General features: G+C 40.0%; 1 protein-coding gene across 1 annotated transcript; it reads right to left on the bottom strand.

The window, feature by feature from the left end:
* Positions 1-3,221: 3,221 nt before the first annotated feature.
* angel2 (angel homolog 2 (Drosophila)) lies at positions 3,222-10,514 on the bottom strand. The gene is made up of 9 exons (XM_072680296.1): positions 10,299-10,514; positions 8,910-9,358; positions 7,932-8,161; positions 7,531-7,600; positions 6,068-6,489; positions 5,450-5,558; positions 5,174-5,216; positions 4,675-4,826; positions 3,222-3,940 (listed from the first exon to the last, which is right to left on the bottom strand). The coding sequence occupies exons 2-9, from the start codon at positions 9,349-9,351 to the stop codon at positions 3,789-3,791; spliced, it is 1,620 nt and encodes a 539-aa protein (XP_072536397.1). The 5' UTR covers positions 9,352-9,358; positions 10,299-10,514; the 3' UTR covers positions 3,222-3,788.
* Between the last annotated feature and the right edge of the window lie 993 nt (positions 10,515-11,507).

Below are 11,507 nucleotides of genomic sequence, written 5' to 3'. Positions count from 1 at the left end.
TTAAAGAGCACATCAAGTAGCGATTACTGTAGCACACCAGTGGGTAATGTGGTAACGACTATAGCTCTATGACTGATGACATGTGGCAGTATTCAGAGGCATATTAGTTTGAAACATTTGTCTTATGTATCACTACTATCTCCAAATGCTGGCACTGATTAAGCATTAAATTATTCGGATCAAGCGAAAGAAGTAAAATAATTTGAATGCATTTAATGCAGCGGATACAAATCTTTTGGTTTATTGTTTCAGCACCTTTACAATGTTTAGTGATTTCTCTGATGGAGTTAAGATTCAGTGCTTGCTGGAACTTCTGGAATAATCACTCTGAACCCTTACTATGGCTTATCAGTTTGTGACTCACCTGGGTTATATGTCCTGTTTTTCTGCAGCAATTTTATACCTTAAGAGGAAGGTCTATCCCTGCCCCCCTCCATTATAAGTTCTTGTTGTAACATGATTTTATGGATTGTAGCATGTTGTAATAAAAAAAATGTTTTTTGTATTTCTTTGTGTCTTGACTGCATTTGACTGTTGCATTTAAAAGTTAGCTCTGGTCTTTTTACAACTGACTGGTTTACATCATCAGAAAAACATCACAGTGTCTTTGTAGCACATCTCAGCACTGTAACAATATTCCGTAAATAATTACAAAAAATAGTGTGGCTGTTTCTCTCAGTTCCCTCATGTCACAGTGTGTGTTTATCTTGCTGCTGATATTAGTCCCTCTGATTCCCCAGTTTTTGCATGCAGATGTCTGTGGTAGTACTTCCTCTGGCCAGCCCTTCTCCATTTGGCCTAGTGTTTGCTTTACGCCATTTTCCCTAGCTTCCATATTCTACAAGCAGATGTTGTGTTTAGCTTTGAAATGGGATCTATGGTTGTACAATGTGGGGGTGTAAATATAAAATCTGTTCTATTATAACAGTTGAGAGGTATTGTCATACTCTGTTTTCAACAAGCGTTTGGGGGGGGGTCACTTCAATGTACCTTTCCTTATTCAACTATAACAAGATAAATGCAGTTTACCACTCTAGGGCACCTTTTAAATCATAAAAAGCACACAATCCTGGAAAGGTGAAACATATACAATCATGTTTAATCTGAAATTAATATTAATTGTGCAAATAACATTTGTGCAGAATTCAACTGACTGAATTCTACAGTTTGAATCATAGACCAATTTATTCATTGAAAGCACTGAAATTGTTTGTTGGCTTGAGCCAAAATGAGCTGTGATGTAACACTGGTTCCTAAATGTGAAGGTCCTTAAATCCCCACAGACATGTTCCCGATCATCTGTGTCCCTGAGTGAGAGAATACTCCAGCGGCAAGAGGAGTAATATAGCCTGCAATAATCTGCTTACTGCCACAGCACCAAACAGGGATTTAGAAAAATTAATCGCTCACTTCTCATCTGTTCCCCAAACCGCACCGACAGATTAATGGGCACCCACCTTTGTCCCCTGTTCAGAGATAAAATGTATATATTGTCAGAACATCACCACTAGAGAAGGCAGCATGTTTTTGATGTAGCAATTTTTTTTTTTTTATTTAAAATATTTGAAATAAGCATTTTTGTTGGTTCCCTGGTCATAAATGTTAAACACAATGTGAATTGCAGCTTGAATGGCTCTAACAATATTTATGAACATGTGCCACAGGTGAGGTGTCTCTTCATTCTGTCTGCGTGGGTTTAAATTTCTATAAGAAACTCTCATTGCCCTAAATACTAGGCTTAAGTACGCGGGGGGCAGTTGTCAGTAAAATCTTTTACCTTCCACGCCTTTTAGAGCCGTTAACTACCTTTGATGTGCAAAGGCAGGGATTATGGAAGAGCCTGAAGAGAATGAAGAGCATTTGGCAAAAGCACAAAGCCGAATCACTGATGTAATAAAGGTAGGAGTGAGAGTAGATGAGAAAGCCAGGGTGAAGAAGCATTAGAAAGGCATAGAGTTACTCCAGGTATGTGGATGAATAAGCATTACAGCCTGAAGTGGACCTTTCCTGGCCATTCCTGTTCAATTAGGATGTAGGCGCATATTTAGAGCTTTGCTCAAATGTAGAAGTTTCACTCAAATTGGAATAGCTAGGTTTGCTTGGTTATTCCTAGTCTACATATGGAAATGAAGCTGCAAAATTAGTTCTAAATTTTATATGTCCAAAACAATATATTTACATATGTCTACCTAAATGAATCACGCTAAAAAAAATATCCAAAAAAGTATGGTCCAGGTTGACATAATTACATCACACTATTCCTGTAGTTTTTAGAGAAACAGTTTTAAGCTTTGAATCTTTGAATCTTAAAAGTAAGAGAATGTGCCCTCTGCAGCCTCAGCGTTCTGTTCTAGGCTGACAAAAGTGGAACTGATGCTCTAGCCTATTTGCATCAAGGTTTAACATGTTGTACAATGCGAGATGCTTCATATGTTTACCATTGTTGTCTCTACCGTTTGAGCTGACAAAAAGCTACCAGTCTGGCCATTCTCTATTGACCTCTCTCATCAACAGGGTGTTTCCATTCACAGAACTGACACTCACTGAATGGTTCTTTATTACAGCAGTCTGAGTAAACTAGATGGTTGTGCTAAAAGACCCAGCGAACTAGCAGTTATATAAATACTATAAACAAGCCCATCTGACGACATTCTGATGATTGATGTGCACATTGCCTAACACTCCTGACCAGTATCTGCATGATTTTACTGTATGAGTGCTGCCACACAATTAAATGAGCAGATGTAGCTGATACTACTTCACATGATAAGGATCCTAAATGAGTCCAGAACTGTCAGTTTCCAAAAAAGCAGGACTCTACAAGTAAGAAAGTGTTCGGCAGCGATTTTGTGGACAGCTGTGTAACTCGGGAGAATACAAAAAGCTTGGTGAGCAGATGGGGAAAAATTACCTGTCGAGAGGTGGCGGCTTTCATTTCTCAACCTAAAGCATAGACATGCTTACTAATGTGCTCACGCAGGCACAAATGATGGCTTTTCATGCCTCCACAGAGGTCACATCTGTCAGCTGAATCATGCTGATCTATGATCAATTATCAACTTTTCAAGCTCTAAATAACATGACTATAAGCACAGAGAGATGATCAGTCTGAAGTGTGGGGTGGATAAAAAAGTGGATCCACATAATCATTACAAAATACTATTTTGCCTTGAAATGTAGAAAACGAAAACGGGAAATAAAGGCACAAAAGCAAAAACATGGATGATCTATGAACTGTATAGTTCAAATTGGCGGACACGTTACATGATGTACAGACTTGAATTTCCATATATTGTATTTGCATCTGACTTCTACAGCACCAGTTAATCCATTCCTTCCTGGCTTTGTGCAGTTTTTAAAAGTAGTAAACTATCACTCCTAATGTCATTATGGATGAAGTTACTTATTTTGTTTATTTTAGTCTTTAAAATGACTGCTTTTCTCAAAACTATGACAAATGAATATACAAAAACTGGATTATCAATTTACATATAAACAAGTGTCTTCTTGAGAAACCAAACATTAAAATAAATTGAACAGTGCATTAAAAGTATGCTAATAAAAACAAAATATCCAAACCAAAAACAATGCACAGTACACCCTACAGTGCACACTTCCTTTGACCTCCTGCCTGTGCATGCAGAATTTTGACATATATATATATATATATATATATATATATATATATATATATATAGTGTGAAAGTGTTTTCTCCCCTTACATCAGCTGCACCTTAATGTGTCCATAATCCGTCATTACCTATTCTAATTAAAAAGTGGCAGTTGGCTCACGAGTGCAGCCGGAATTGGGCGATGAGAGGCAGGTGGTCAGATGAGTTGTGCTGGTTGGGAAGGCCGTTCACCTCTCCAAGCTCGGCCTCGCTAACCAGGGCCAGCCTGGCTAGCAGCTGCAGACCTCTCTCCTCCGGCATGCTGCATTCTGGGAACAAAGAGAGAGTGCCATGGTAACGGACAGCCACACGTGGATGTGCACTGCAGTGTGGTATGCTGCAGCAGACACTGCAGCAAACTACTGAATTGAAGGTCACATGGCCAGAGGACCCCTGATGTTACTGCTCCCTTGAAAGCCCTCATCATATAGGATGTGCAATTAGATTTCCCAAAAGACATTTCTGTGACAAGAAGCACAAATTTAACTCTCTGGTAACAACAAGCGTGTGGCATACAGTACATTTTGCTAGGCTTGTTTGACAAGTCAGTGGTAAATAGTTACACAACAACTTAAGCCCTATTCGAGATATTATAATTTAAGTGATCACTAATGATTTTAATCCAGTATGAATCTACAATGTCCATACTTTCTACAAGTCTGATATTAGCTAACTGTAATTTGCTACATGCAATGCAGTAATGGTACTTTTGTTGAAACTGACCTACTGATTAAACAGAGGTGTAAGATATGGCAAACATACAATACACAAAACTTTCTATCACATTATTTTGACATGCAGACAATTAAAAAAAAAAAAACACCAAACACAGGCCGTCTCTGGCCGTCTCAACCACACACACTGCTTAAAGTACCTAATTTAATGGTGCAACCTTTTTTATTTTAAACAGTACACTGTCTATACTATGTCCTAAGAAGCCATATCCATGTTCATAAGGCAGCAATGTATGTTGTACATTTTCACAACAGAGAACAAACTATACCTGTATGAACACACCCATCCCCCTGAGTCGGCGAATAGAAGATGTAATCGACAGTGATGGCTGTCCGTGAATGACAGGTAGTGATTTCAGGCTGGCCATTCTCTTTCAGGTAGTGCGAGTATGCCGAGGTGAGCTTCAGACCATGCTCAATGCTGGGGATGGGGGGAGGGGTTCAGGAGTACAGAAAAGAAGTCATTTGAAGTGTCTGTGTAGGTGGTAATGTCACCACTGTAAAGAAAGCAGCCGTCAACTAAAAGGAATTAGACGTGGCATGCTGCACTGTGAGCAGTCCATTCATGTTAACCTGACTGAGAAGATGTACAGTCAAGTCAGTTTTACAAAAGGAAGAGATGTCAATTAACACAGTTAAAGCATTGCTGGAAATTATTAAAATGAGTCATTCTTCAAATGCATTAATATTGATGATGATGATGAGTATTATTATTATTAATAATAATAACAATAATAAATGATATGACAATTAATAACATAAAAATACCTGTTTAATGAGGCTTCTTGCTTCAAATCCTTTACCTTATGTTCTGTGTTTGGGACCGAAAATAGAGAGCAAGTTAGTATATTTGCAAACAAAATTATGCTGTATCAACATTCAGAATATAAGGAATAAATAGGGTTAACAGTTTTTACTATTTAACTTAATGTTACCCATGACAGAGCTCAAGTGTTTTTAGATATCAATTGTTCTTGCATATCCATACAAAAATACAAAGTGATACTGCCAAACACATATTTAGTATTTAAAGGTAATGGTCACCGTTGGACTTGAATTCATACTGGCACTGCTGAGAAATGCCCAGGCTGGGGGGCCAAATGGGGGCTGCAAGGACACGCTGCCCTCTAGAGCTTTCTTCCTGTCCTGACACCTGCAACAAGAAAAGGAAAGAGGAAAAAGGAGATGGAGAAAGAAAAAAAGGAGAACATTAGTAAAAGAATATCAAATGCCCAGTATCAGTAGCAAGCCTAGCAGCAGAAAAAACATTAGACATTGTTAATTAATAATATATTATTCAATCTGAAACATCACAGAATTACTTGTAGTTCAACATAAAGTAGGTCATGTGATAACAGTAGACACATGGCCCCTAAATGTAAGAACAACAATCAATCTTAGCTATGTGTTACAACTCCCTCATTTTACAGTACAATTTTGCACACATTTGCACTGCAAATTACATTTTAGTTTTTTGGACAAATAACTGAAATGATCAAATATTCTTTCAATTCCCAGAATAAATTAATAAACCATGCAACTTTGACAGTATAAATCTAGTTATGTACCCTACGCCTCATGTCAATCATAAAAAGGCCTCTGTCTTTTGGAATTTGGTAATATGCTACTTAAGCACCTCTTGCATTTAACGGCATTCCTCACCTTCCCAATGGGCATGCCCACGTACTCCAACTTGCTCTCCTTAACAAAGCTGTATAGGGGAGACTGGGGCACTGAGTTAAAGTCTCCACAGAGCAACACTGGACAGGTGGTGCCATCGGCTAACCGGGACACTCGGCTAGTCTCCGCCAACAGCATGGCCAGCTGGGCAAGCTTGATGTCGCCACGCCTGGGGTTGTACAGCAGGTGTGTGTTGGCCACACAAAGGCTACAGGCAGAGCCTGAGGGCTCCACAGGTTGGAGCAGAAGGATCAGGCCTACATTGTCTCGGTCCAGCAAAGAGATTCCTTGGCGAAAATATTCCACAGGGTGACAGGAGAGTAGGGAAAAGCGGTTGCGCTTGAAGACCACAGCACAGCCATCAGGCTTCCGGCCAGTTCGCCTTTTGTACTCGCAGTGGTAGCCTTTGGATGGGGAACAGTACACAGTTATCAAATCATAAGAGCTTTTTTATTATAACTTTTTTGCTTTCTTAGCTGTTTATTGCTACTCCTTTCATCATTGTTTTTTCAAATCACTTTATATGTATATGTGCATTAGTATATACCCACTTACGATACATTAACAAATAGCGCCCTCTAGGGAACTAACCAAAAAACTGTTTAAAACATTCTGCTTGTACAAAATTTGTATTCAACTAAATATTAAACAAAGTTTATCAGGTTATATATATCTATAATTCCTGTTTCTCTGCATACTTTGTTAGCCCTGTTCTTTAATGGCCAGGAACCCATCGGACCACCACAGAGCAGGAACTATTTGGGTGGTGGGTCATTCTCTGCACTGTAGTGACACTGATGTGGTGGTGGTGGTGGTGTGTTTGTGTGTTATGCTGGTGCAAGAGGATCAGATACAGCAGTGCTGCTGGATATTTTAAACACCTCAGCGTCACTGCTAGACTGAAAATAGTCCACCAACCAGAAATATCCAGCCAACAGCATCCTGTAGACAGCATCCTGTGACCACAGACCACTGAAGCACTACAAAAAACAACACTAACTGTTCAGCAACAGATGAGCTTCTGTCTCTGACTTTACATCCACAAGGTGGACCAATTAGGTAGGACTGTTAAATAGAGTGGACAGTGAGTGGACACAGTGTTTAAAAACAGCAGCACTGCTATGTTTGATCCACTCGTACCAGCACAGCACACACCAACACACCATCACTATGGGTCCTGACCACTGAAGAACATGATGAAAGGGGATGGACTACACTCTGCAATTCTAGAACTATGAAGGAGCTGATAAAATAGACAATGAGTGAGAAAACAAGAAGGTGGTATTAATATCACGGCTAATCTGTGTGTGTGTGTGTGTGTATTTATATGCATAAAACAACAGTGAAACTACTGTGAGCACTAAACTGACACATTACACTGCTTTAATACATAACATTTAAACACAAGAATTTAAAGAACATCAGAACACAACTACATTCAGTACCCAGGGATTCTAGCATGGGTTTGATCTGCTTTTGATAGTGGTCTTCTTGCACCTCTTGAAGACACATTATCTAAGGAGACAAAGGAGAAAAAGTCATTTCATACAAAGCATAACCACACAAACAGCACTGCACATAGTCAGAATGTCCTGCATATAAAGTTTCCTCAGCTGTCAAAATGAAGGCTGCTTTACTCAGTATAGTACAAGTTTTGTTTTTATATTGTGTTTTAAAGACACTATTGGTTGTGTGTCATCAGCCAAATCTGAATACTGCAATATTAACACTGTTCATACTAACAACATGCATATCATTTTATAAAAGATATGAGCCCTGCACATAACGCCCTAATGACTGTGTAACACAACCTCTCCTCAACAGCTGGAATACTCGATTCACTTACGTCTGCACTGTGTTGTTCCAACTCTTTGATGATATTCGTGAACCTGTGTCTCCACTCGAGTACACGTGGGTTACAGTGTTTGTAAAGGTAAGTATTGCTAAGGAGTAGTTCTTGGGAGAGGATATTGTAGGACATCACAGAAAAATCGAAGGTCTTCCCATGCAAAGTTCCGTCTGCCTGTGGCCCAGAGCTATTAAGCAGAGAGAGGTCCTCCCAGTGTCTCTTTAACTCTGTATGTGCAAATAAATAGTGGATGCATTATCAATCTATTTTGAGCAGTTTCAAAACTACATAATGTCCAGACATTGTAAAAAATTTACAACAGACACCTGCCTTGTACAATGCTCATTTTGTCAAGGGAACCAATCGTATGATTTACAATGACCGACTGTAGCCCAACTACTGCTGCACTATTTATTAATGGAAAGAAGCCACCACAGGACAAACTACTGACCAGATATTATTTGGATCATTTTTAACCCAGCAGTGACAGCAACGTGGTAGTGGCATGAATGTGTGTGTTGCGTTGTGAAATACATTTGCCAGCCAAAGTGCATCAGGCTGGCAAATGTATGTCATACACCTATCTTTCAGTATATAATAATTATTGTTTTTGTATATGTACAGTTAGGGACAACAGACTATAATCAGACTTCTACCCCTTCATCAGTGATCAGTTGCTGACCACAAGACCTGAACTATTCTCAACCCAACAAGTGACAGAGAATTTTGCTAGCACCTGATACAATTGTAACAGCTCACTAACAAGCCACTGCCATGTTGGTGTCGCTGCTGTGCCGAGAATGATCCAACCACTTAAATTTCCAGTCAGTGGTAGTCTAGTGGTGGTCCCTTTTTATTGCTGAGCTGGGTAGCTAACGGTGGCTACCAAACAGATGGGCTACATTAAGCACTGCTTAAAATGGGTAATGTGTATAGGTACAAGGCAGATGTTGCATGCATCATCTGCATCCTCACCTGCTTTAGTCGCTGGGCTTGGTGGGAATCTCCCAGGACTCAGTGGTACACCAATGACGTTCTTTAGCCATGCCAGACCCTGCTCCTTGTTTTCACTTGGTGCTGAGCGTTTAGGGCTGCGCTGCAACTTTACCTGTTCACCTGTGCCCTTATCCTCAGCGCTCTTCCTCCTTTTGAAGGGGGGCTGTTTATCAAAGTGGTCCATTCGCCCAGTAGAGAGATGAAAGCTCCCTCTGGGAACTGCGTTGGGTAATATTCCGGGACGCCTCCACTCACTCCAGCTAAAAGTAGAGTGTTTCTTGCTGGAGCTGGAGCAGAGGGGCTGCTGTTGGTATGGCTGACCAGTCCACCATGAACACCTGGGCTGATACCAGGGCCTCCACACGCCAACAACAACCTGAGTCTGAGCAGAGCCCACAGCGTTCAGGTGACGGGCAAACATGGATCGACTACAAAAGAGACGAAGCTCAGTCAAAACATGTACCCTACCAGATTTTAAACATTTCGTTTACCTGTGATGCTAAATGCTAAAACGCTGATCTTAACTTCACAAACATCAGTCAGGAATTTAAGTTCAAAATTGCAAGAGAATGACAAGCATCCATCCAATATGCGTGTCATTAATTTCAGTATCAGCAGACACCTTGGAAAAAATCAGACATTTGTGCATAATGTTTATATTGTGTATTTTTTTATGTTATCAATTGTATTGAAACAGTACATGTGAGATTTTTCCAAGCTAATCCAAGCAGATGCAGTCCACGTTTCTACATTTCAATAAATCTATGTGTATTGGTAGACATGTTTAGAAACTACTGAAAATATTGGATAACGCTTTCAATTGCATCAGTTTTCAATGACTGTATCGGTGCATCCATATTCTTATTTCAGAATGTTTGTTGCTGTAATGAAATCAGGATAACATTTGCTAATATCAGACTGATCACCTGCAACGCTACTCTTGTCCCTCTCTGGGTGGAAATCAAACCCAGTACTGTCCTCCAGAACAGCACAGGTAACCACAAGCACTCCTCTCTGATAGGACTGAAAGCTAAGAGAACACTATGACCATAAACCGGACACTGGTTGACTGAAGCGGTCAGGTCGCTAAAACGTTTTAAATCGCGTGTACTTTTGAAACTTTAGAGGTTATATACGATACCTCACATTTAGGTAGCTAGCTAACTAGCTAAGTGTTAAATGGATTGTAATGCGTCTATAGCTATAGTGAAGGTAGGACTAGTTGACAGGTTTAAGTAAATTAGTCGACCAAAGTCAGAAGTATAAACAGTGGCTAAAACAAATAACTGTGCAGACATGGAGTAAAGATCGTAGCTAGCGCACACAATAACAAGAAGTGGCACTTGCTAGCTAGCTAGCATGGCTTACTTTGTGGTTGCAGCTGGACCGGCATAGCTTATGTTTGGGTGTCGATGCGTATAAATAAGACCTTCTCAAAATCTGTGAACGCTCCCACTACCATAGCTTAGTAGGGTCAAATAATACTCATCATAATAAAATAGGGCCTTCACATAAAAGCAATCACGTTAGCTAGCACTAGCTAGTAACATGCAACCTGTGCTAGTGACGAGAAGCAAAACAATGAGGCCTTTACATTTGACGTCATTACGGAGAAGCGAATGGGACACTCAGGTCAATGATCCCCTACTTCCTATGTAGTGATGGCTTCTACACCCAAATAGTGTATTGGCGGGGACTTGTACAGCCCATATCTGAGCACGAAACATACACTATAATGTACTATATTATATATAGCACTAAGTACAATATATATTATTGTACATTGTACGTCATTTCATGAACCACAGTGCGCTCCGTAGGGAGCCAGAACAGAAATTTACTCTTAATGGACGGAGGTGAAAGTCGAGTGATGGTTAATAATCAAATGGCCTGGTTAAATGTTTATCTGTGAACCAAAATGCTCTTTCTATACACTGTATTTTCTGGTCACTATTTGTAGACTCCCAAAAGTGTTAATCAGACGTTTGAAACCAACCCGGTCAAAGATATGCCTAGATTTGTCCAGGAGGATTGGAGGCTGCTCTTTTATAGTTAACACAGTTTACTCACCCGGCCACTGTCTCAGTGACTCACTTTCATTATGTTTTCACAGTTTCTTCTTCTTCTTCTTCTTCAGATTGTTTCCTCTGTTTCCTCTGGTGTTACTGGGTTAGCGTAGGGTTAGCGAAGCCACGGGAGTCTTCAACACGTGGTCTACACGGCTGAACTGTAGCAAGCGGTGCAGGTTATGTGGTCAGTTCGTGATAATGTGAAGTAGATTAACTCATAATTTCCTAGCTTTCTTTTCTGTGTCTGTAGGATTTAAATGGTTGTGATATTTGTGGTGATTTGACAAAGATATTTTTTTCTTGTACCTGCGATATATAAATAAAGCAGTTTTTGCAGCTAATGCAGTTCTCATGTGTTTCCTGGGGTGTTATGGAGTTGCTATGTGATTCCAAGTGGCTGCCACGTGTTTGCTCTGGTGTGGCTAAGCAGTTCTCATGGTGTCTAGTGGTGATGGCTACGCGTTAGCTGTGCAGTTTCAAATGTATGCTGTGCAATCACTAACTGGTT

The sequence above is a fragment of the Salminus brasiliensis genome, chromosome 1 (genome assembly GCF_030463535.1).
Source record: "Salminus brasiliensis chromosome 1, fSalBra1.hap2, whole genome shotgun sequence".
NCBI lineage: Eukaryota > Metazoa > Chordata > Actinopteri > Characiformes > Bryconidae > Salminus > Salminus brasiliensis.
Note: the sequence above shows the minus strand (reverse complement) of the source record. Positions and strands in the feature narration are given on the sequence as shown.

Bases quoted from the DNA above. Each gene is read 5' to 3' on its own strand.
- angel2 (XM_072680296.1), bottom strand. From the start codon at position 9,351: ATGTTTGCCCGTCACCTGAACGCTGTGGGCTCTGCTCAGACTCAGGTT. The intron at 7,601-7,931 runs GTAAGTGAATCG...TTGTCTCCTTAG, and splicing joins TGGAACAACACAGTGCAGAC to ATAATGTGTCTTCAAGAGGT. The intron at 5,559-6,067 runs GTGAGGAATGCC...TTCTTGTTGCAG, and splicing joins TGGGCATGCCCATTGGGAAG to GTGTCAGGACAGGAAGAAAG.